This window comes from Octopus bimaculoides, chromosome 7, assembly GCF_001194135.2.
Source record: "Octopus bimaculoides isolate UCB-OBI-ISO-001 chromosome 7, ASM119413v2, whole genome shotgun sequence".
Taxonomy (NCBI): Eukaryota; Metazoa; Mollusca; class Cephalopoda; order Octopoda; family Octopodidae; genus Octopus; species Octopus bimaculoides.
Genome location: NC_068987.1, coordinates 105,066,363 through 105,093,250, shown reverse-complemented (window position 1 = coordinate 105,093,250; position 26,888 = coordinate 105,066,363). Strand labels below are relative to the sequence as shown.

At 35.6% G+C, this 26,888-nt stretch overlaps 1 protein-coding gene across 2 annotated transcripts in view; it reads left to right on the top strand.

Annotated features, from left to right (window-relative positions):
* LOC106879083 (coronin-7) overlaps positions 1-26,888 on the top strand; it is a 121,168-nt gene that overhangs the window by 80,301 nt on the left and 13,979 nt on the right. For both annotated transcript variants that reach the window (XM_052969835.1, XM_014928516.2), the window contains exons 6-25: positions 1,123-1,315; positions 2,508-2,632; positions 3,285-3,371; positions 3,668-3,750; positions 4,319-4,373; positions 5,620-5,677; positions 6,453-6,595; positions 8,043-8,138; positions 8,997-9,848; positions 11,332-11,413; positions 14,165-14,343; positions 15,108-15,216; positions 17,103-17,189; positions 19,652-19,794; positions 21,293-21,397; positions 21,947-22,032; positions 23,475-23,613; positions 24,177-24,383; positions 25,740-25,875; positions 26,639-26,730. In XM_052969835.1, the coding sequence (XP_052825795.1) occupies positions 1,123-1,315; positions 2,508-2,632; positions 3,285-3,371; positions 3,668-3,750; positions 4,319-4,373; positions 5,620-5,677; positions 6,453-6,595; positions 8,043-8,138; positions 8,997-9,848; positions 11,332-11,413; positions 14,165-14,343; positions 15,108-15,216; positions 17,103-17,189; positions 19,652-19,794; positions 21,293-21,397; positions 21,947-22,032; positions 23,475-23,613; positions 24,177-24,383; positions 25,740-25,875; positions 26,639-26,730 (3,057 nt within the window). The remainder of the gene's footprint in view (positions 1-1,122; positions 1,316-2,507; positions 2,633-3,284; positions 3,372-3,667; positions 3,751-4,318; positions 4,374-5,619; positions 5,678-6,452; positions 6,596-8,042; positions 8,139-8,996; positions 9,849-11,331; positions 11,414-14,164; positions 14,344-15,107; positions 15,217-17,102; positions 17,190-19,651; positions 19,795-21,292; positions 21,398-21,946; positions 22,033-23,474; positions 23,614-24,176; positions 24,384-25,739; positions 25,876-26,638; positions 26,731-26,888) is intronic.

Genomic DNA, 26,888 nt, shown 5'->3' with positions numbered 1-26,888 from the left:
TTGACAACTTGATATATATATATATATATATATGTTATTACGGAGATGTACTTGCATAGCAAGTGACCTGATCTGAGATCGTGTGCTGGAACGAAAACAATTGCAGCGTGGAAGGTGTTTATAAGCCATTTAAGAAACACACAAAAGCTGTTAGATTCACTTCAACATTTAGATTTAATTTGCCAAAATATTTTCATCGCTTTGAGATCGCGACCTGTTCACTGACAAAATTCCGTGTTGCAGTGAACAGGTCATGGTCTCAAAGTGACGAAAATATTTTGGCAAATTAAATTTAAATGTTGAAGTGAATGTAATGGTTTCTGTGTGTTTCTTAAATGGCTTATAAACACCTTCCATGCTGCAATTGTATATATATATGAATGTCTGTGTATACGGTGCTAGGTTAACCATTAAGCAAGGTAAGCACGTATTTAGGGAATCAAGGAAAGGCATGGCACCACAAAAATAGTAAATGATTTACCACATAAAAATCAATTTAAATTTGTTAAAATAATATTCAATGTTGTTTATAAACTTGGGAATATAATTTCAAAGTCTTCATTGTTTGATAGTGAGGCAACTTTTTAAATAAAAATAAAGTCGAAGTATGCAAAAATAAACATTATTTTCCATCTTACTGTTGGTTTTGTTTCATTTTGAAAAATAGAAATATATTTTATGGTTTATTATTGTGTATATTTTGAGTTACATATATACGGGGTACCAAAATCTTTCAAGTGCTTAGGGCCTCTATGGAGCTTACCTAGCCCTGTGTGTATACCAATGTAAAATGGTGCATCAGGTTGTGTCATATGTGCTACAAAGTAACTTTGTCATTGGATAAAGAGGAATCGATAAAATAAGTACCATACTAAATTAAGTAATAGAGGGGTGGGGGGGCTGATACGTTTTACTACAGTCCTTGAGTACCCCAGCATGGCCTCACTCCAATGATGAAAACCAGTAAAAGTATTGGATTTCCATTTCTCTGACCATTGTTGTCTGTTTGGAACATTAGTTCTAACAATGCATGTAAAATATCAGTATTATTTGTTCTCATTCTTTTATGTTGTTTTGTAATAATTTCTAAATGAATTTTTTTTATTCCTTTAAATTTATTAGGTAAAGCTGTGGCAGTTGCCTTCTAGTTCAAAAAACCTGAAGAATTCTTTAAATTTGAATTCACAAATTGTTTGTACAGAAGAGAGAAAAATTGAAAACGTCCTTTGGAATCCAGTTGCTGAGGGTATTTTAGCTGTGTCTTCCGCTGAAAGTGTTCGTCTTTATGATGTTTCAAGCTGCAAAAAAAGTTTATGTAAGTAGCCTGCTTATTCTTATCCTGCTCTTATGTAATTAAAGTTTGTTTCAATGGTATAAACTAAAGTGATATTAAAATGTCTTACATAACAATATTAAGGCAATCACTTTATTAATCAAAGTATTGTATATATATATATATATATGTGTCAGTTGTTTATACATTTTTATATATATATATATATATATGCACACACACACATAAATACTTATTTACGCATGTGCCACCGGCACGAGGACCAGTCTGGCGGTACTGGCAACGGCCATGCTCAAATAGTATTTTTATGTGCCACCTGCTGGACTGACTCCTGTGCAGGTGGCATGTATAAACACCATTTGAGCATGGCCGTTGGCAGTACCGCCAGACTGGTCCCAGTGGCACATAAAAGCACCCACTACACTCTCTGAGTGGTTGGCGTTAGGAAGGGCATCCAGCTGTAGAAACTCTGCCAGATCAGATTGGAGTCTGGTGCAGCCATCTGGTTTGCCAGTCCTCAGTTAAATCGTCCAACCCATGCTAGCATGGAAAGCGGACGTTAAATATTGATGATGATGATGATATATCATATAAATGAATGGCTATTGACTTTTCTGAGTTCATCTGCTTTGACAGGCCTTGTTTTTTGTGTCACAGGATGTCAAAAAACCCACTCTGCTCAGCAAGCAAACTTGGTGGTGTTGTCAGTTTAGGCATTGATGGCTATACTATGCAAAAATTTGTACACCGTGTGTGTGAGAGAGAGAGAGAGAGAGAGAGAATATACACACACATATAGAATTCTTCATCATTTAACTCACAGCCAGTATACCATCAAAAAAAAAAAAATCGTAGTCATGGCCAGTGCTAGTGACACATAAAAAGCACCTGTGCTGGTGACGTGTAAAGGGCGCCCATATTGGTGATATGCAGAAGATACCCACTACACTCTTGGAGTGGTTGATGTTAGGAAGGGCATCCAGCCGTAGAAACCAAACCACACCAGACTGGAAACTGGTACAGCTCTCCGGCTTGCCAATCCCAGTCAAACTATCTAACCCATGCCAGCAGGGAAAACAGATGCTAAATGATGATGATGATTTTGAATAGAATATTTGTTTTTTTATATTATGTTTTCAGATTACATTTGAAATCTCCATTAAATATTCTTTGTTGTATTATTTCTTCTAATATGTTGTTATTCTTTTCACAGCCCTAGATGAGCACAGTGATATGGTACAAGCGATTGCTTGGAAAGGAGACGGATCAATGCTAGCAACAACATGTAAAGATAAACTTATTCGCACATTGGATCCTCGTGCTCAAACTGTATGTCAGGTTCGTAACAAGGTTTTCGGCACATTTATACATATGTTAAAACGTCTGTTCATGGAGCGACGGGGGAAATATTTCCCTTACTTGGAAACAGGTGAGGGTTGATGACAGGAAAGGCATCTGGCTATAGAAAATGCCTCAACAAACTCTGATGCATGTGGGCATGGAAAAGTGGATGTTACACAATGACGATGATGTTGATAGTCATGCTTAGTTCAGATTTTTATAGAGAAATGGTAATTGCATTCAGCAGATTAAATGACAGTGTAGAAGCTTCTCTGTTTGCATCAAGTCATTCTTAACCCATTATCTACCAGTGATCTCATGAGATCACTTAAAAATTACAAATTTCTTAATTATCTGTCAATATTTACACATATCTAACCTTTTTGCTCTCTCTACTAGGTATATTTCTGATATTCAAATGAGGTATTCTAATTTTTCACCCAATATCTCGCTTATTTCTATTTAAAATGTTATTTTGATCATTCCAGCGTGCTCCTAAGGCTGTTTTATGCTAGAAATCAAAGTTTCATAAAAAAATTCCAGTTAATAGAATTATGGGAGATAATGGGTTAATAGAACTGGTAACGATGTATAACAATGTTTTATCATGTACAACAACATTTATTTAATCTGTTGCTTCCAATTTCAGGAACTGAAAGGACATGCTGGCCAGAAGGAATCCCGTGTATCGTGGCTCGGAAGTGAAGAAATGTTGTTCAGTACAGGCTTTGATTCTGTAAATATCATTTTTGTTTTGTTTTGTTTTGTTTCTTCTTCTTAATAAGACATAGTAAAACAGTTAAGCTAATTAACAATTCAAAAATTTGTTTCGCTTTTCTTTTTACACAGCTTTGGAAAAGATGTTTTACTGAAGTTAGATCCCATTCATGATATTGCATTTGTTCTTCGTTTATGTTTGTGTAGTTCATTGCAAGTAATTAATTTTCTGAAATTAGCAATTTACCATTTCTGCTCCTCAAGAATTACAACAAAATCCATTTCAACACAATATTATTTTTACCAATACCATAGGTGAGACAAAGACAGCTCTTTTTATGGGACTTGAAAAATCCATCATCACCTGTCTGTACACACTCAATGGATACATCTCCTGGGTATGTGAAATCAAAAAAGATAATGTATTTCTTCAGTGAAAACATTACTCTTGTTTTTGTTTTTAAATCCATTACCTAAACATTAACAAATTAAAATATATAAAATTAAATGATGTATAAAACCAAGATATTCAAATTTGGTAGGAAATTTACAAATATGTAGCCTTGTCCTAAATTTCTGTCATCTAACCCATGCTAGCATGGAAAGCAGACGTTAAACGATGATGATGATGATGATATCTTCTCTTCCTTTTAAATTGTTATAGTTGAAACATTTATATTAATGGTTATCACTACTATCGATATTTTTTGCCTTTTAATGTGATTTAATTTTAAAATATTTTTCTATTTAATATCATTAATAGATACGCAGCCTTTTCTTATACTTGCACGATATTTAATTTCTAGAATGCATAAAGTTCATGTAAATGTATAGACTGCATACTCTTATTAAACATGGATTCATTTTGATACTTTTGATAAATACTCCATTAGATATTTTTATCAAAAGAATTGGCTTAACATTCACATTTCATTCAAGTTTGCATTATTTTTTTTCTGCTTTTAGTGTCTTTATACCATTTTTTGATGACCGAACTAACATGTTGTTCCTTGTTGGGAAGGTATGTGACACGAAATTTTTGCATTTGTGTTTTTCTCATTTAATAATAATAATAATAATGTCTGAATGTTAACAATGTTATTTTCAATGACCATATAATTTCCTATTGGGAAGTAAACATTTCACGTTCTAGTTATTACTGTTACAAAAGTAGGATTTTCCAGTTTTGTGCATCTTTTTCATTTAAATGTGTGTATGAATGTTAACAATGTTATTTTCAACGACCATTTAATTTCCTATTGGAGGGTAAACATTCTAGTTGTTATTGTTACAAAAGTAGGATTTTCTTTTGCACAAAACAACCTCTGTGTGTGTGTGTGTGTGTGTGTGTGTGTGTGTGTGTGTGTGTTGTGTATGTGTGTGCGTGTTGGGTGGGGGAAACAACCTTTTTTTTTTTTTTGTATTTGCTATAATTGAAACCAGCTTTTTTATCCTTGGTATGATTGCAAAATGAAAAATCTACCATAAGAAACTTTACATTAGGCACCTGGCTTATTCTCTGGAAGAGAAGAAATATGGTACACTGCTTTGGTTGACCTGGGGCTATAGTGGAAGACACTCATCAAATGTGTCTTGCAGTAGGATTGAACCCAAATCTTAAAAAGAAAAGAGGATGCATTGAATGATGTAGTACTATGTACACTTATCTGAAAAAAAAAAAAAAAGAAAAACTAACATAAAAAAATGATGGGATGGTCATGTCTGGAACACCTTTGATTATTAGGTTTGCTTGATCATGGCTGACCTATGGCTAAACAACAGTTGAATTACATTAAATTCTGCATATATCATCATAAATTATGTCGACGCTCTTGCTACTTGCGACACTGCAAATGCATTGGGAAATTATTCGACAGTCTTGGCATTACATTGTTTAACTTATTGACCATTAAAAGAAGCTTTCAAGCAGTTTAAGTGCACAAGTCTGACATCCAAGTGGCTAAAATGTGTCAGCAGAAGGGCATCCAAGAGTCATGACCTGGATGTAGCCCGGTCCCCTTAGAGTGTAAGAAGTTAGGGGTGAAAACACTTGCCTGAATAGGGTTTCTTCTCTGAAGACTTTCTCTTGAGAGTATCTTATCATTGTCCATTAAAATGAGCTCGAGTTCAAATGCTTATTGAACCATCCCAGTGCACATTGTAGTCATACATCTATGTATTATTCCTACTTCTTCAACTCAGTTTTTCTCCCCATCGTTACCATCTTCTAACATTTCTCAATCTTTTGTTATTTATTTCACATTTAGGGAGATAATACACTGAGATTTCTGGAATATACTGACCGGACCCCACATATTACAGACGGTTCGTTTTCAAGTTTACTTTAAAAGTATTTATATGGCTGTATATAAGTATTTATGTTTATGTGTATGTGAATGTGAATATTTCTTTTCTCAAAATCCATATAACTTCTCTAAGGAAATAAACATATCACCATCTAGTTTTCTCCTGTCACAAACTGAAATTTTCAATTTAATCACATGGAAAATAGTTTACAAAACAGATACATTTAAATATTAGTAGACTAAAGTTGCTCGTTCATATATCTTATATAAAATTCACTAATTTAAAACTAGTACTTTTCCAAATTATTTCAAATGATAAAGCTTCTCTAAGTCATATTTAGAAATGACAAAAAGAAAAAATGCCCCAAGGCACCAAGTTGGACTTAACTCTAATTCCTTGATTAATATACTTTGGTAGATTCAATTGTGCTATCATCTTTACTTCATTTCTCAATCTAATTAGGACCATAATAATCTAGAATATTTATTAAATTATAGAATTTAATAAATATTTTCACACTTCCTACCTTCTCTTTCTCTCCTTAATTAAAAAATGTATATTAACGACAGAGGCAGTATTAATACTAAGAGGAAATTGTTAAAACAAACTTTACTGCGATAGATACCACTCTTGTTCATATCTAACAGAACACCCATGTTTACCTGGGGATAAATATTATCTCCTCTGTATCTTTCTCTAACCTCCCCCATTATTAGAACAGATTTACATTATATGCATTAAACAACCTGATTATTTCTGTGTTTCAAGTCCACCCGATGTTCTTTGTTTACAGTGGCTGCTGATCGTACAGAACAAATCAAAGGGGCTGCTGTGGTCCCAAAACAAGCATTAGATGTCATGAAAGGAGAGATAAACAGACTAATTCTTCTGATTAAAAATGCAATCATTCCAACACCTTACATTGTTCCCAGGAAAGTAAGTGAACTTTCATTCCTTTTTTTTGCATGTGTTTAAGACGTAATCTTCACTTAAATTAACATTTGAAATAACATCTCTCTCTCTCTCTGTATCCCCTCTGTCTCCCTTGCTCTGCTTTCTCACCTGGAACAGCATTGCTGCAAGTTTGCGAGACCTTACCCCAAACCCACTTCACCTATACACTCAAGCAGTAGACTTATTGATGTGTTGTTTTTATTTTCCTGCTTTTTCTACCACAGGTAATCTCTGCTATTCTGAATCACATAATCACTGTTGTGTCTCACTCTCTGATTCTGCACTAAACACCTCCAACGCTAAATCACTTCACTCCAGAGCTTCAACATGCTAATCAAAGGCTAGAGTTGCTGTGCTATGAGACTGAACTTGAAGCCACGTGGCTGGGAAGTGAAATTTCTAGCCACTTGGTCATGCTTGTGCTTATGAATATAGTAGAAAAAATATATAAGATGTTTAATCTTTCAAAGAAATGTATTTTGATGTAGTAAGATGGACATTACTGTCCTGGGTTCAAGGACTCACGGAGAGCCAGTTATCTGGTTTCCATGGTTTATAGCAATCGAGATTATAATATTCCCCCAGAACAGGGCAGCAGTCCATCACAGGGCAGCAGTCCATCACAGGGCTCCTCATTTATAGCTGAGTGGACGAGAGCAATGTGAAATGAAGTGTTTTGCTCAATATCGCAACATGCTGCCCAATTCAGGAATTGAAATCATGATCTTGCAAACATGGATGCAATGGTCTAACCACAAGGCCATGCACCTTCACAATTTGATGAGAAAGAGTGAATAAATAAATATAAAGTTTTTGGGTTTTACTGATCATTCAGCATTCACCTTTGATTTATCTTCATTTACCTAGCTCAGTTATTCTCAATGAGGGTCCACATGGCGCTTGGGGAGCAGGGTCCACACAAGATTTTGTTGTTAATATTTATCTGCAATAAATTAGTTATACTTCTACAATATACAAAATAATTAATTTTTTTTTATACAATACCTAATAATATTTAATTATAAAAATATAATAGAATTTTTTTTTTATATACATTGAAGGTTCATCTGAGTAAACTAGGTATCAAAAGGGGTCCTTGGGTAAAAAATGGTTGAGAAACATTGACCTAGCTACTATTTTGAATGTTGCTCTTATCTACAGGGTGTCCACAAAGTCTGGGTATATGGAGTAAATAAAATCATAACATAAACAATTAAATATAAGAAATAATAATTTCTTAAAGTATGTGTTAATCCTCATGTACCCAGACTTTGTGGACACCCTATAGTTTTATCAAAAGAAATGTAATTCAAATCCACTAACTATATTTTTTAAAATTCATCCTTTCTCTTTCTTTGATATTTCCATTTACTTATAGTAATGTGGTACTAAATATGGTAAATACATGAATATTTTATTTTGTCTTTAGTCCTATAGAGAATACCATTCTGATATTTTCCCAGAAGTCCCTAATGGGCAACCATCTATGCAAGCTTCTGAGTGGTTAGCAGGAGAAAACAAACCGGTAAGTTTCAACTTCATCCATGATTTTATGCAATTTTTTAAAAAGTTAGGAATTTGCCCAAAAAATTCTTTAATTCCTTTACTTGTTATAATCATTGAAATGTAGCCCTGCTGGGGGTAACATAATTTTGTCTTGTTTTATGATTTATATTGCTTGTCTTCTTTAATCAAAGTATCAAGCTAATGAAGGGGCCTCAATGTGGTTACTTGACCAGCTAGAAATATCTGATTGACATTTCTCAAATCACACCATACCATCTTAAAAAGGACAGGTTTAGTTCTTGGTGCACCATTCCTTTATAATAAGGCTGGAAAGTCTTTTATTATAGGTTTATTCAATTAGGACTGATTTAAGGCAAAACAACAACATCTAATTACAGTAATTTGTTTACTTTTTACTGTTAATTAAATATCTTTTTGCCTAGCTTTTATTTTTATATTATTATACATTATTTTTTTTCTCAGCTGTTTTTTAGTTTTGTTACGGGGAAATTTGTAATAAAAATATAATAAAACTTTCACTCAAGTTTGAGTATAAGAGTAAAGTCTGTTATTTTTCAATGTTTGTAAATTTTAGTACCGCAGGACCGGCTCCTGTGCAGGTGTCACGTAAAATATACCATTTCGATCGTGGCCGTTGCCAGTACCTCCTGACTGGCCTTCGTGCCAGTGGCATGTAAAAGCACCCACTACACTCTCGGAGTGGTTGGCGTTAGGAAGTGGTATTGGTGTTAATAGTGTTAATCTCCAATATACTTGATCAGTATTAATTCCATATCTCATAGTCTTTAAATCCTCTTTGTTCAAACAACATAGCCCATCATCACAAATGAAATCAGTTTTTCTTTTTGTTTTCCAGTTGGAACTTATGGATTTAAATCCAAGTAAAAGAGCACCATTAACCCTCAGAGCTCACAATCTCAATGCACCAGGTACTAATTCTATTACTAATGCAAGTGACTCAGTTGATCCTTCTAAAGAAAAGAAGTTATTAAAATGTGATTCTTCTGCTGAAAATGAAAAGAAATCAACAGCTGATTTGTCTACTGAAAACAATAAGGAATCAACCATAAATTCTTGTACTGAAAACAAAAGCAAACCAGCAAATGATATATCTGAAAACAATAAGGAATTAACAGTAAATTCTACTGAAAATAACAAGGAATCAACTGTAAATTCTTCTACAGAAAACAGCAAGGTGAAAGGTCCATTAACTCCAAAAAGTCAACGTCGAGCAAGTGAAACTATTATGCAGAAAATCGACAGTTTGAATGCAGCCATAGAATTAAGTCATTCTCCACCACCACAACGAAAATTCCAAAAAGGCAACTGTGTTTTAGATTCAAAAAAATATGAAGAAAAAGATAATGATGTATTTTCTGACAATAAAGTTGCTGAAGATGCTAAAACTGAACATTCTCAGCAGACTAGAAAAAAATCTTGTAACTCTATGGAGGAAACTAAAAACAGTTTATCTGAAGAAGTAAGAGAAAATAAAGATACAGAAAATGAAAATTCAATGAAAAATGATAATGAAGCTACTCCTTCAAATTCATCTTGCACAGAGAACTTAGACAAGAATTCAACAAATTCTACTGAGGCAGATGGGAAAGCTTCTAAAATAGAAGCTGAGTGCAATAACAAAAAGGATGTGAAAGAATGTCTGTCTGAAACTCCAAAAGTTGCCAATGGAGCAATTGAGGATAAAATTGTAAGTTTAATTTCTTTTTTATATCATCTTGTTCCAGCTACTTCCTTAAATAAATTGTATAAAAGCATCATTTTTCATGTAGTTGGTGTACATTTTCATTATTGTTGTCATCATCATCATTGCTTTAAGGTCCATGTTTCCATGGTTGCATGAGTCAAGCAGAGCTTACCAAAGCAGATTTTCTATGGCCGGATGCCCTTTCTGTTGCCAACCCTTATCACTTACCAAGAGATGTAATATTTCTCCATGGCCAGACCTGTTTTCACATGCAAATGAATGACATTCATTTACAACAATCACATGATGTCAAGAGAAGGACACACGCATGCATGCAAACACATGCGTGTGTGTGTGCATGTGTGTATATAATCATCATCATCATTGTTTAACATCTGTTTTCCATGCTGGCATGGGTTGGATGGTTTGCCTGAGGTCTGGAGAGCCAGCAGCTGCACCAGGCTCCAATCTGATCTGGCAATGTTTCTACAGCTGGATGCCCTTCCTAACGCCAACCACTCCGAGAGTGTAATGGGTGCTTTTTGTGTGCCACTGGCAAAGGAGCCAGTCAGTTTAATCTCCCTCAAATTGCATCCTACCATATTAAAGAGACAAAAGACACATTGAATAATGCAGTCTTAGATATACCATGTTTGAAAAAAGATGAGATGGTCATGGTTGGAATTGTTTTGATCATTAGTGTTCTGTATCAAAACTGGTCTAGTGCTATATACCAGTTCAACTTGGTTACTAGAAGTCTATAATATGTTTGGTGTTGATAGTTTTATATTTTCTTTGTTGTGTGAGAAGAAGTATTTTGACTAAAAAAAAATCGATGAAGCAAACTATTGAGATCACAACTTAGAAAGAACTGAATTGACTCCAGTATATCACTGGTATTTATTTTATCTGTCTTAAAATGATGAATGGCAAGATCAACCTCAGCAAGATTTGAACTCAGGATCTGAGGAGACATGTCTGTAAGCCACAAGACATTTAGGCCTTTATTGTACCATTTTTGCTGCTGAGCATCTCCAGGAGCTAATGCCTTTCTGCTCCTTATTAATAAAGATAATTGTATTCTTGGTGCTATGTAAAGAACACTAGTACTGGCATCATGTAAAAAGCAACCAGTACATTCTGTAAAGTGGTTGGCATTAGGAAGGGCATCCAGCTGTAGAAACCATGCCAAAACAGACGACTGGAACCGAGTGCAACCCTCTGACTTGTCAGTACATCAAGCTCTCCAACTTATGGCACCATGGAAAATGGACTATGATGATGATGATGATGAATATGAAACATAGTCAAAATATTTCTGTTGTTTATCTTAATGTAAGCTTTTTAATAATTTATGTTAAATATCTAATAAAGGAAAGCAATTGCATTGAACATGTATGGTAGATATTTTTCAGTTGTTAGAATTATTAATCAATTATTGTAAAAGATAATTTTGTGTTTTGTAACAATATTTTCAATGTTTTAGTGCAAAGGTAAAGTAAAAGAAGAAACTCCAGAAAAATCTGTGCCAGCCAAAAAATCCGTTTCCACTCCATCACGTTTTATAAGTAAGTTGTTTGTTATTTAAATAAATTCAAATAAAATAATTCCTTATAGAGAGACATCTTAGCTTTTGCAACATTAAGAAACTTATCATCATCATTATTCTATGCATCTTTATTTAATTATTCAGTTATTTTCAATAATTTCTATATTAGATGTTGATGAATGTCTATGAAGAGTAATTTTACTTTATGTAATGCAATGCTCAAAGCAGGATATGTGATGATTTCAATGATGAATTTGACATGTAGATGAGAGCAAACAGGGCTGTCCATTTAGTCACCTTCTCTTCTCTTCAATATGATCCTTTTGGTAGACACTCAGTAATTCAGGCTTGGGTCTCAGTCAGCCTTGACATGGGTGAATTGGTTCACATACAAAAGTTTGTTGAAGAGCTATAGAGATTTTATGAACTGTAGAAGAATTACTTAATGTGAAAAGACTAAGATAAATAAACACTATCTAGAAAGTGGCTTTACAGTATGCGAGAAGGAAGTTATAGCATCCACTTGATACCATCAAATGCTTTATATGATTTATACACTGTCATGTGACTCAATCTTGTAGTCATGTGATCAAGTCTATTTAACTTGTTTATTTACTTGAATAAGTTTTGTAGAAGTAAAAAACATTTTGCAACTTTGGCTTTCTTTGTATAAATACATTACTGTGGAACTACATTATTTGGTTTGACTAAGATTTATTACTCTAAAGTAATTCTGAGAATGACCTTCCCCCACAAAGATCTGCCATTTAGGTAGTCAAGATGAGTAGTAGATTTGAAGTTATAAGCAAAATCTTTTAAAAATTGAAAAACAGTATTTTCAACATGTGAAGGAAAACCTTGTGATTTGAACATGTGAAAAATTCTTCACATAGCTGTGTGGATTATCATTTACCATACTCAGTGATTATCAGCCATTAATGACATTATTTAGTGCAAAGGGAAAGAGGGAAAGGCTGCACAAAATTTAATGAAAATGGAAAGAATGCACCAAAATACTTCACTGGAAACTAAGATTAAATTCTATTATGACCTTTAGTTTATAAAAGACTTCTATAATCTTAGAGATTACAACAACAAAATATGTTAATGAGGATAACTATTGTGAGAGATATATCAATTTTACAATTGTTGACTTGTGAGATTCCATATGCTTTTTAGTAATTAAGTAATAATTTGATGTGATTATTTTTGATGTGAGGCTGAGGAGCAGTTGAATGGGCTGGATGAGAACCCAGGTAGAGTGTTTAGGTTTATGAAATCAATGAAAAAAGATGGAAGAGATGTTGAAGGAAGAAGATGTATGAGGGGAAGTGATGGAAGGTTGAATTTTAGTGAGGAGGACAGGGGAGGAGTTTGGAGAGAGTATATGGAGGGAATTATGAATGAGGAGAATGAATGGGATCAGGGGGTGGAAGCTGTTATGGTGAAGGAGCCAGTGGAGAGGGTTAGTTGGGAAGAAGTACTGGAGTGGACAAGATGCAATTTGGTTTTATGCCCGGAAAAGGGACAATAGATGCAGTGTTCATTGTAAGGAGATTGCAAGAGGAATACAGAGAGAAGGAGTTGTACATGTGCTTCATTGATCTGGAGGAGGCATTTGATAGGGTTCCAAGGAAGGTGATTGAGTGGGCATTGAGGAAGAGAGGTGTACTGAAGGTAATAGTGAGGGCTGTGATGAGGTTGTATGAAGGGGTAGAGACAAGAGTTAGAGTTGGATCAGAGCTGTCGGAGAAGTTTGCAGTGAAAGTTGGCATGCATCAGGGATCTGTGTTGTCACCATTGTTGTTTGCAATAGTGGTTGATGTGGTGACAGAGAGTGCATGAGAGAGATTGATAGTGGAGCTACTGTGTGCAGATGACCTTGTTCTGATGAGTGAGACGATGGAGGGATTGAGGGAGAAGTTTCGGAAATGGAGGGAGGCATTTAAAAGCAAGGGTTTGAAGGTAAACCTTGGGAAGACAAAGGTGATGGTGAGCAGGGTGGAAGGAGAAGTGTTAGCGAATAAGGTGGATCCATGTGGTATATGTGGGAAGAAGGTAATGGCAAATGTGGTGTTGTGTAGAAAATGTGGGAAATGGATTCATGGTAGATGTACGAAAATGAAGAAGGTGACCCCATGACTGGCAAGAGATTTTATTTGTGGAAGAAGTGAGAAAGCAGCTGTGACAGCAAGAGCGAGACTTGGCTGGGTGAAGTTCAGGGAATGTGGAGTGTTGTTATATGGGAAAAGGTTCTCCTTGAAGATGAAAGGAAGGGTTTATCGGAGTTACGGGAGATCTGCAATGCTGTATGGGAGTGAGACATGGGAAAGCGAAATGGCAATTTTGAGAAGGACTGAGAGAGCAATGGTGAAAGCAATGTGTGGTGTGAAATTATTGGATAAAAGGAAGGCTGAAAACTTGATGGGGGTGCTGGGGTTGGAGGGATTGGGGGAATAGCTGGCAGGGGTGAATGGAGTGTGGCATTATGGGCATGTGTTGAGGAGGGATGAGGCTCATGTTCTGAGGAGAGTGCTTGAGTTTGAAGTGAACGAACCGCAAAAGCGAGGTTAACCAAAGAAAACGTGGAGGAGACGGGTTGAAGAGGAGATTGGGTGGGTTGGCTTGAGGTAGGAGGACACCCCAAACCAGGTGAGATGGTGTGAGAGAAATTGCTGTAAGAGTGAGGCAGATCCAGCCATCGCCGTTAACGGGGACAAACCCAGATTTAAAATATTGGAATTCATCATCATCATATTTTTACTTTCAGATATTAGACAATTGAAATTTAAACACCTTAAAGCTACCACACTGAACAAGGAACATCATATTGAAAATTTAAAAAATTTATCAAGGAACATTCCTGGTGAGAGCGATTTGTTTCAAGTAAATCAAAAAAGATGCGCAGTTCCATTGTCTACAACTGGAGGTTGTGTTGCAATATTTGAGGTAACCCCCTCTCTCTTTTCTATGCCTTTATGATTGTGTCATTAACTCTGAGCTTTCAATAGTGGAGTACATTTTATTTTTAGCAACCAGTTGAAAGAGTTTATGAGAACCAATTTGCATATGATTAGCATGTTACATCACTAGCTTGTGGGACATAGTTAATAAGCACAGTGAGGGTTAATTAAGCAGATTTTTTTCCATTATAATTTTATTTATCAGTTCTAAAAGATGTTATTTTTTTATAGCATACAATATATTCTGACTCTATTACTACTATTACTTCAACTAATTTTCAGTGTAATTCAGAAGCCCAAAGTATCATTGCTTTGTGTGCAAGTGTACTACATGCATACCAGTGTAATTCTGTTATTAGTTATATATGAGTTAAAAAACAACAACAACAAAAAAAAAAAGCAATGTGTAAGTGAGCAGGTAATTTCAAACCAATACCTAATGGTTTCATAAAACTTCTCTCAGGTGAAATTTACTGTAACTGTGGGTGGGCTGCTATGTACATGTGCGAGTTTAATGGTTTACATTTAGGAAGTAGATTGACATCTACTTAAAATTTAAATGTATTCTTTAGAGGTATTTTATATGTATTTATTCAGATATAATGTAATATGCACACACCGTCACACACACACACACACACACACACACACACACACAGAGAATCCTCTTTTGTATTGCTACCATGATTTACTTTCATTTGTTCATTATAGGAATCTGATTTTGCATCTAATTTCTTTCTTATAATATAGTTGAATAAACCCTGCCGTTTACCAGATTGTGGAATTCCAAGTCTTCAGCATGGCACTAATGTTACAGATTTTGTTTGGGACCCTTTTAATAATCAAAGACTAGTTGTTGGTATGTATTGAAATATAATTATTTAAATGGTTGGCATGCAAAATGCTGTTGTGAAATAAAAATAAGTTTTCGATCAGTTCAAACATGTTTGCGAAATAGTTGACTTGTAAAAAGGCCATTTATTCTGCGATTTGCCAGAGGAAAAAATTCTTGCTTTATGCAAAAGGTATAAAACACTAAGTTGTTTTCTGTGGACTAATATATGCATTTCAAGTTACTTCTTGAAATGCATATATTAGTCCATAGTGGGTATTTTTTTGCATATTACACCTATTACCAAAAGTGAGGATTTTTCTCCCTGGCAAATTGTAGTGAAAAATGGTCTCTTTTACTAGTCAAATATATCCCAAACATATTTGAACTGATCAAAAAGTTTGGTAATTATTTATATGGGCCAAGCATGGCTGTGTTTAAGAATTTATTTCACAATGTATCATCTGTGGTAGTTTAACAGGAATAGATGAGTGCCTAATTAAATTCCTTATTGCATTTTGTCTTATCTATTTATATTCAGAGTTCTAATTATGCCATGTTTCACTGTGCTTTTCATTCCTTGGGAGTCAGTAAAATAAGTACCAGAAATGTTTCTTTTCCATCTATTCAGCTGAGTATCTTTCCCATCTCTGTAGATATGACTCGTGTGTTCATTTAAAAGAAATAATTACTGGCATTGGAATAAGACATTAGGGTACGGTTGTTTGGATGCTGGTGATTTGACATGGCTAACTGAACATTGAGCCTGTTTTAGCAACAGTACTTTTTGGCACTGGAAGCAAACAGGCAAACACACACACACACAAACACACGAACATGCGCTGAAACATACACATAGGTGCAGTAATGGCTATGTGGTAAGTAGCTTGCTTCCCAACCACATGATTCCCGGTTCAGTCCCACTGCATGGCACTTTGGGCAAGTGTCTTCTACTATAGCCTCGGGCTGACCAAAGCCTTGTGAGTGGATTTGGTAGATGGAAACTGAAAGAAGCCTGTCATATATATATATGTGTGTGCGTGTGTGTGTGTGTGTGTGTGTGTCTGTGTTTGTCCCCCCAACATCGCTTGACAACTGATGCTGGTGTGTTTACGTCCCCGTAACTTAGCGGTTCGCCAAAAGATACCGATAGAATAAGTACTAGGCTTAAAAAGAATAAGTCCTGGGGTCGATTTGTTTGACTAAAGGTGGTGCTCCAGCATGGCCACAGTCAAATGACTGAAACAAGTAAAAGAATACAGAGAGAGAGGAGGGAGACAAAGAGAGAGAGAGAGAGAGAGAGATAGGGATAGGGAGGCAGAGAATGAAAGAAACTTTAAAACAAAAGAAATATTAAAATGTCTATTATAAAATAAGTTAGTATCAAATCAACAATTCCAAAATGACTCATTCCCTACTGGTATGCATTGTAAGTCACTATCTTTACTGGCAATATGTTAGCAGGAAGAATGTCTGAATCCAGTAGGTCTTATTCCAGTGGTTAGAGCATTGGGCTCATTGTCACAAAGTGTTATTTAGGAATGTGAGCAGCACGTTCCAGCTAATGATAGAAATCAAGGAAAACGAAACTTTAGTCACACTTGACTGCATCTAACCACTTAGTTTGATTCATAAATATTGCTTTCTTCCCTTTTTCTGTTGTTAAGGTGGCGAGCTGGTACAAAATGCCTAGTGGCGTTTCTTTTGGCTTTATGTTCAAATTCTGCCGGAGTTGACTTTGCCTTTCATTGTATTGGGGGGGGGGCAATAGAATAAGTACCACTCAAATACTGGGGTCGATGTAACTGACTGGCTGCGTCCCCTAGATTTCAGGCTTTGCGCCTATGTTAGAAAGAGAAAAAAAAAATTCCTCTGTTGTTTTTAATGTCATAGATTTTCTTTTTTCTTTGCAGCCTGTGATGATGCTAAAATTAGAGTATGGAACATTCCGGAAGGTGGCTTGAAAGAATCTGTGAGCGAACCAGAATTCATGTTAATTGGTAAGATACGTTTAGTGCAATTGTATTCCAGCAATGTCTAACAGGATGACTAATTTGAAATTTATTTTTAACTCGTTTTCTCATAGAGTACAAGCATGGTCGTGTGGTTAAGAACCCCTCTTTGCAACCACGTGATTTCAGGTTCAGTTCTACTGCATGGCATCTTGGACAAGTGTCTTCTACTATAGTTCTGGGCTGACCAATGCCTTATGGGTGAATTTGGTAGATAGAAACTGTGTGGAAGCCTGTTGTGTATATATAAAATATGTGTGTCTTCCCCCATCTACTGCATGACAACCTGTGTTGGTTTGTTTACACCCCCATAACTTAGTGGTTCAGCAAAAAAGACCAAAAGAATAAGTACCTTGTTTAAAAATCAATACTGAATTAATTTGTTTGACTAAAAATTCCCTTCACAGCAGTGCCTCATCGTGTCTGCATTCCAGTGACTGAAATAAATAAAAGATAAAGGATGTAAATCGCAAACTGAAACCTTCTCTTTGTCTACGTCTTGTAGACATGTGGCTGTATGGTTAATAAGTTCACTTTGTAACAATATGGTTTCAGGTTTGATGGAACTTCATGGCATATAGAGGAAGTGTCTTCTACTAGAACAATGGATTACATAAAACCTTGTGGGTGTAATTTTGGTTGATGGATGGAGAACAGCAGGCTCCGAAAAGCGGTTTTCTACACTGAAGTGCTTTAGGGCAAGTGGAGCTGTGGTGGTCAGAGATTGTGATACTGGGATGTGCTGAAGAGACATGTGAAGAACTCTGGGATTTCCCCAAACATTAGGGAGGAGAAGGCCTTGCAGTGCGATGAATAGCACCAAATGTTGAAACTTGTAATTGCAGCCATTGAGGAGAAACGAGAGAATATGAAAGAGTACATGAGAGGTGTCACTTCTCTTTTGTGCCAAGTAGCTTCTGGTATCATTGCTGCTGCAAATTAAGGGCAGGCTTTGTTGCCCACATGCAAGCCTACCAGAGATGATTACTGAATAAGAACAATCAATGTTGACCTACGATAGACAGCTGAAGAAGAAAGAAGGTGGTGTACACACACACACACACACACACACACACACATGTGTGCGTGTGTGTGTGTGTACTGGCATGGGGTAAAAATGGTGCATTGAACAAAAGTTCTTTGTGCTATTTCTGTCTACCTCTATTATCATTTATGCTTATATGACTACCTTTCATCTTTGTTTGATGTTGATGAAATGTGTACCAAGCAAAGTGTTTTGGTTGATACAGTCACATAAAATAACCTTTGAGATATAAAAGAATTTATAATATTGTCATTTGGTAGTGATCTAGTATTAAAATAGAAGCTTTAGATATTTCCTTGCATGCATCAAGTTACCTAATTACCATAATTGTAATCATTTGTTCTAATATCTGAACTGGGTCAAAGAGCTAACAATGTTTTTCCACATTGTCTCATCTCACCTGTGACACCTGGAGTCATTATAAAATAAAATATCGTTTTTCTTCTTTCTTTTACTTGTTTCATTCTCTGACTACGTAAAGGCACCACTTTGAAGAGTGTAGTCAAACAAATCAACCCCAGTACTTGCTTTTTGTTTAAGTTCGGTACTTATTCTAAAGCTCTCTTTTGCCATAGTGCCAAGTTATGGGGATGTAAACAAACCAGTACTAGTTGTCGAGCAATGGTGTGGGAACTCTCTCACATACACGCACGCACATGTATGAGAGGCTTCCATACTTTTGTCCACCTACTAAATGCATTTATAAGGCATTAGTCAACCCAAAGCTGTCACATATGGTGCCACTCCATGGGGCTGAACCCTAAACCACATGGTTGCAAAATGAGTGTTTTAACCACATAGCTAGGACTGAGATGATTTAAGGAAATAAAACTGTACTAATTATTTGTAGCAAGCTACTTACATTTTGTATCAAAATAAAGAGATTGATTTGTACAGGGTGGTCCAAAAGTTTTGTTACAACCTGTAAATATTGTTTTAATTTTCTATTATCAAGGACATGGTTTCACAAGAGTGATACCAGAATACTTATTTGAAGGACGCTGTTTTGGCATCCTTTGCAACAATCATCAAAGCACAGCTTCATAAAATATCACACAGGACATGGCACCAAATTATTTTGTGCCACAGAAATGATGGTGTTCATACAGACCTTCTTGATGTGCGACAGTGTCAGCATCAATCATCATCATCATCGTTTAACATCCCTGGTCTATGCTAGCATGAGTTGGACGATTTGACTGAGGGCTGGCAAACCATATGGCTGCACCAGTTTCCAATGAAAGTGAATACACTGAAACCAATACATGCGTTTGATATTATTATATTGTTCCTCTATTATTCTTATTACTTTTCAGTAGGGGGTGACAAGACTTTCGGATCACCCTGTATTTGCTTAGAATTTGAATAATTTAATAGTAAAACTTATATGCTTTGTGTTTTCCAGGTCATCAGGAAAAAATATATTTTGTACGTTTCCACCCACTTGCCAAAGATATCCTTGCGTCAGCTTCTTATGACATGACTGTGAAAATCTGGGATTTGACAACTCAGGAAGCAGTTATAGAGCTTAAGGGACATACTAGCCAGGTGAGAATATGTAGAAAATCATACTTAATTTTTTATTTTCTGAATATTTTTCAGGAATTGTCAAGAATTTGGTTTGATATTCCAAAATAAATTCAATGTTTATTGATTTTTATAATTAGACTTTTGAAATTTTGAATTATGACTTCTATTTGCTTGTTATACTTGGCTGCTATTTCTAGTAAGTTTGAGTGATCATGTAGAGATTCTCTTGTTGGCTGACATTGATGTAAGTGGGCTGGAGATGTAATATGTAAGTTTGGTTATGTTGCTGGAAGAACATTTTGGAGTGGAATAGATTTTCGGAATGGACAATGGTTCCCACATGGCTAATTTGGTATTTGGTCTTCAGTTTTAGTGTCAGTTCCAGCTTCTCTACAATATATGTTTGTGTACTATTCTTTAGTTTGTTTAGAATGAGAGGGAGTTAGGTCATGATCTAGATGCAAGAATGCCCAAAATGGCATTGCATCTTTCTATCTTCTTTGTTTAGTTTTTGGTTTCTATGTTTAGAAAATTGTTTGATAAAAATGGTAATGTTTTGTCGATGTGTAGCTGTGTTGTGTGAAACCTTTAGAGTTAGGTTTTTTTATGCTGATAAATTAACATTTTTCTTTTGTGGTATCTGGATTACTTTGAATTACAGTACATAGAGGTCAGGCATGGTTGTGTGGTTACAAAGCTTACTTCTTAACCAGATAGTTTCCTGTTCAGTCTCAATGTACGACACCTTGAGCAAGTGTCTTCTGTTATAGCCCTGAGCCAGCTAAAACCTTCTGAATAGATTTATTAGATGGAAACTGTAGAAGCTTGCTCTATATGTGTGTGTATGTGTGTGTGTGCAAGCCTGGAGAAGTGGACCTTAAAATATGATGATGATAATTGTCATTTGTAGCTCAGTCTTTCTTGGGTTTAAGCCTTTATGTTTACAATCAGTGACTATAACAAAATAATATTCATCAGTCTTCTTTGTAATCTTAATCTTGTTACATGAGTTGTATGTAGGTGAGATAGCTTGCATAAAAGTCTGTAGGTGCTCATCATTCTGACATATTTTTCACTGAAATTTTTCCAGAATTGGCAACGTGGCTGTGTGTAACGACTCACACAGCCTTAGGTCTCAGGTTCAGTCTCACTGTATGGCACCTTGGGCGAGTGTCTTCTGCTATAGCCAGGGTTGACCATACCCTTGTCAGTGGATCTGGTAGATAGAAACTGAAAGAATCTCATTGTGTATATATCTGTGTGTGTGTTTGCAAGTACCATTGTCCTGACATTATGTTGTAAACAATTAGCACGATCATAAAAGTGATGTTGTTTGTTTCCTATTTTCCATGGATATAAGGAATATTATCTGACTTAGAAACAAGGGCAGGCATTTGGCTGTTGAAAGTTTCTCTCAACAAATTTTTTCTGATCCATCAAAGCATGGAAAAGTGGTTGTTAAATCATGATGATGATAGTGGTTCTTTTGTTGTAAACTTTTTTGTTTTCTTTGCAGATTTTCACTTTAGATTGGAGTCCATGTGGCAAGAAATGTGCTACAGTATGTAAAGATGGCAAAATACGTGTTTATGAACCTCGTGTATCTACAGAACCTATTAAGGTAATTAATTACAGAGCTGATCCTAATGATAATCGTATTGTAAGTTGGAGTGATAAGATACCAAAACTTCTGGCTTGGGGACAACATGTAATGAACTAACATGTCACAAAAATACATGCCTGTGTATTTTTGTGATTTTTAAAGTGGTGAGACGATTTAGCGTCTATCTTCAACATATAGGCTTTAAAAAATTTTGTTCTATGCTCTTAATTATAATCATATACGTGATTTCACCTTAATTGGTCTATTTTTATATGCTGGTCATTGATAGAATTTAAAAGGAAAAGTTTTATCCTTTATATATATATATCTGTTTATTCAATCCAAGGATATGAATCAAATCAAATTGTAGGATATATATTCATTTTAATTATTTGTTATATTATTTTATATTATATTATATTGTATGATACCTATTAATAGCATAATTGTATTATAATGTTACTGAATTTATAATATGTCAATTGTATTTCTGTATTTCCTTTAATATTTATATATATATTTATTCATACATTAAAGTTTCCTTTATGTAATTTTCTAATTCTGCAGGAAGGTACTGGTCCTTCCGGAAGCCGAGGAGCCAGAGTTGTATGGACTCTAAATGGCAAATTCCTTGTTGCTACTGGTTTTGACAAGTAAGTAGTAATTGTTTAAAATTTTACTTTTATCAGATCAAATGATTTATAATTAAAATTACGTTTCCCTTCAATTTCATTTGGAGTTTAATCAAATCATGCTTTTATGTTATATAAGGAAAGTTTTAGATTTTGGGTAAGATGATGGTGCTCGTTAATGGTTTCTTTAAATATTGGAGATGATAACTTTATATAAGGAGAGGTAGAGCTCATGACATTTGCATCGCTCCAGACTGACCAGATTGACACAGCCATTACTTAGAGAAAGGGAAACTGGGGGATCTCGTCTGAAGGCTTGCAATAATAGCGTGGATGGTCAGCAAAAGTGGGTATGATCACTTTTTATTTGGAATTATTCCACTGCTCATCTTTTTTAATGAAGTTGCTAAGTGTAGAAAGGTGAAGAAAAAGAATAATTGCTTGGAATGTAGATTACTTTTAGGCACTCAATGCCTAAAATTTTGGGATTAATAAATGAAACACCAATCAAGTACTCTAGCTGATGGTATTGACTGACTTTAAACTGTCCAAAATTATTGGCTTTGTGCCTAAGTCAGAAACAATGATTATTGACCTGTCCATACTCAGTAAGATCCACCCACCACAACAGAATTGATACTGGTGCTGGTGTCATAAAAAAGCACTTGTGCTAAAAGCATTGGTGTTGGTGTCACATAAAAAGCACCCAGTTACACTCTGTAAAATGGTTGGCATCAGGAAGGACATCCAGCCATAAAAGAACCATGGAGCCTGGTGCAGCCCCTGGCCATAACAGCTCTGACCAGACTGTCCAACTCATGCCAGTACAGAAAATAGACGTTAAATGATGAGGATGAAGATGATGATTATTAAAAGTAAAATCCTTTTCCGTACTTACCGTTATATCTTATTTAAATCTTAAATCTAATTTCTTTTTTCTTTATTGCCCACAAGGGGCAAACAAGGACAGACAAAGGGATTAAGTCGATTACATCGACACCAGTGCGTAACTGGTACTTAATTTATCGACCCCGAAAGGATGAAAGGCAAAGTCGACCTCGGCGGAATTTGAACTCAGAATGCAATGGCAGACGAAATACCGCTAAACATTTCACCCAGCATGCTAACGTTTCTGCCGGCTTGCCGCCTTAAATCTAAATTTCTTAGATCTAATTTCTTTTAAGTTTTTTGTATAAGATAATCAGTATTTTTCAAGCAATGTGTTGTATTGAAGTTTATGAAGAATATAAAATATATTCAGTTGCTTAGTCTTCTTTTCCATTTGAATGGTATATTCAGCAATATATGGGAATGCCTAAATTTACATCTCCAGCCAACCTATAGAAAAAGTGCTCAAAAATGAAATTAGATGAAATCAAATTAAATTATAGGTATGTTGTTCTTTGTTACAAACTTTTTTCTGATGTTGAATTTTCCTTTTTTTTCTTTCTATTTTCCTTTAGAATGAGCCAGCGCAAGTTATTTTTATATGATGCACAGGAATTAGGAGCACCACTAGACTTAGTTGAATTAGATTCTTCTCCAGCAATATTGGTTCCTCATTATGATGAAGACAGCTCTACATTATTTGTTACTGGACGGGTAAATTGCAATTTATTTCTTAATTCTCCATATATGCATTTCAGATTTTCTATTTCTTTACACCAAATGTTAATTTTGTGTAAGATTTTACTGAACAAAGTCGCTAGTTAGAGAATCTCTATAAGAGATGAAAGTAGTTACTATACTGAGAAGTAATGTTTACCGCCACATCAATATGGCTGTTCCATAAGAATCGATGTTACTACTGTTTTTAACCCTAGGCGGACCCTCCTCCAGTTGGTTATTGAATCCTTCTTGGGTATTTCTGAATTTGTATCTTATATGATTTCTAAATTGTATCATCGTCGTTTAACGTCCACTTTCCATGCTAGCATGGGTTGGACGATTTGACTGAGGACTGGTGGACCAGGAGGCGACACCAGGCTCCAATCTGATTTGGTAGAGTTTCTACAGCTGGATGCCCTTCCTAATGCCAACCACTCCGAGAGTGTAGTGGGTGCTTGGCGTTAGGAAGGGCATCTAGCTGTAGAAACTCTGCCAAATCAGATTGTTTTCTAATATAATAATTTATTCTGTTTATTAATAATTTATTCTGCTTTCAGGGAGATGGAACTATATTTACATTCGAAGTAACACACGAAGCTCCTCACTTAAATCCACTGAGCCCCTGTCGGTTCAGTAATCTGCACCAAGCCATATCTTTCTTGCCAAAGATTGCATGTGATGTTAGTCAAGTGGAATTTGCTCATGCATGGAGGTTGTTATTGACACATATAGAACCCGTCTCCTTTAAAGTTCCCCGAGTCAAGGTATGTTGTTGTTGTTGTTGTTTATTTCCAGCTCAACCCTCATTGAGCAAACCTATGAACAAAGGCATTCAAGCCATGATCATTAATTCTTTGTGTAAGGTGTTGGTTTGTTTACGTCCCTGTAAATTAGCAGTTTGGCAAATGAAAACCGATAGAATAAGTACCAGACTTAAAAATAAGTTCAGGTGTTGATTTGTTTGACCAAAGCCCTTTAAGATGGTGTTCCAGAATGGCCACAGTCCAGAGACTTAAACAAGTAAATGGTAGCATAGAAGATATATTCTGAGGGTGTGCATAAATAAATGAACGCTTCTAAAAGCAAACTTCGTTTGTTTGTTTACGTTTATCATAATTTGAATTTAACATATGATAGCGTCTCATAAAGCGAGATTTCTATACATCTTAAATTTGCAGAAAAACTTGTGGTGGGTAGTTTACCTTAATCGGTCGAAGAGCACCGCGACGTGTAATCACGGAGGTGTGAATTTGAGTCTCATAGCTGGCCGCCAATGCTTTTTTACTTCAAAATAGGGGTAGCTTATCCTGTTCAGGCTATATTATTAGTATTATCCTGCATTTGAGAATTTAAAACCAATTCTTTAACTTTCTAAGACACCTCAACGCTTCTAAAAGCAATCTTCGTTTGTTTGTTTACGTTTATCATAATTTGAATTTATTATCCATTTTATTTTTTAAATCTTGTAAAATTAGAAAATGTATGAATCTATATGAGTTATTCTGATTTATATGAAATAAACTCTAAATTAGATTTTCTTAAGTGATTCTATATATTTGATTGCTAGGTCTTTAGTTGGTGTTCAGTCAGTATTATTATTATTATTAAAGGTTGTGAGTTGGTGGAATCGTTAGCAACCTGAGCAAAATGCTTAGCAGCATTTCGTCTGTCTTTATGTTCTGAGTTCATATTCTGTTAAGGTTGGCTTTGCCTTTCATCCTTTTGGGGTCGATAAAATAAGCACTAATTGAGCACTCCTAGGTCAATGTAATCAATTTAACCCCTCCCCCAAATATGAAGGCCATGTGCCAAAATTTGAAACCATTTTAACATGCTTGGCAAAATGCTTAGCGGCATTTCGTCTGTCTGCATGATCTGAGGTCAAATTCCGCGGAGGTCGACTTTGCCTTTCATCCTTTCGGAGTCAATAAATTAAGCACCAGGGAAACACTGGGGTTGATGTAATCGACTAATCCCCTCCCCCAAAATTTCAGGCCTTGTGTCTTTAGTGGAAAGGATTATTATTATTATTATTATTGAAGTCTTAGCCTTTGTCTGAAAAATGTCACTGTAATAAGTCAAATGTTTAAAATGCTCCTTTTTCTCTTCATTGTTTCCAGAGTAACTTCTTTCAAGACGATCTGTTTCCTGACACCAAAGTGTTGTGGGAACCAGCTTTAAGTGGCTCTGATTGGCTGAGTGGCGTAGATGCTGAAGCTTCTAGAATTAGTCTTAAGCCAGGCAACATGGAATCACGTATGTTCTAAAGTTTATTTAATATATTTAAATCTAAGGCGGTGAGCTGGTAGAAACAGCACGCTGTGCGAAATGCTTAGCGGTATTTCATCTGTCTATGTTCTAAGTTCAAACTCCGCCAAGGTCGACTTTGCCTTTCATCCTTTTGGGGTTGATAAATTAAGTACCAGTTGTGTACTGGGGGTTGATCTAATCGACTGGCCTCCTCCCACCAAATTTTGGGCCTTGTGCCTTCAGTAGAAAAGAATATATTTAAATCTATTTAATTAAATTTTGACATTAGCGCTCCAATGGCATGGGTGACAGTCATCGAATTTGCGAATTTGATTTGATTTCCATTTCACTTGCCTCAGCAAGTTTTCGCAAACAGAGTTTAGTGTCCATGAAGGAAAGGTACGCATAAGTGGGCTGGCTACACCCCTGGCAGAGGCCACGTGTTATGGTCTCACTTGGCTTGCCAGGTCTTCTCACACACAGCATATTTCCAAAGGCCTCGGTGAGGCCTAATGTTCGAAGATCGTGCTTCACCACCTCATTCCAGGTCTTCCTGGGTCTACCTCTTCCACAGGTTCCCTCAACTGCTAGGGTGTGGCACTTTTTCACACAAGTTGTTTTGTTTATATTGTTTGCTTAGCAATTTTACCTATAGCATGGAGAAAAGAAACCAAAACAAAATATTACAATTAAATTGTATCATTTCTTAAGATATACACAGTCATTAGTTAAATCTATATCGTAACAACTGTTTCTATTTTGTTTCTAGTGAGTAAAGCCCCAACTCCTTCAGCTAAACAAAAAAAGTATGACAGTACAGATCCTGAAATTTACAAGACTGATGAAATGAAGAAAAAGGAGGTATGTATATATACATACATATAAAAGTTTCTCCCTCTCTCTCTCTCTCTCTCTCTCTCTCTCTCTCTCTCTCTCTTTCTCTCTCTCTCTCTCTCTTTCTCTATCTCTCTCTCTTTCTCTCTCTCTCTCTCTCTCTCTCAAACGAATGGTTTACACCT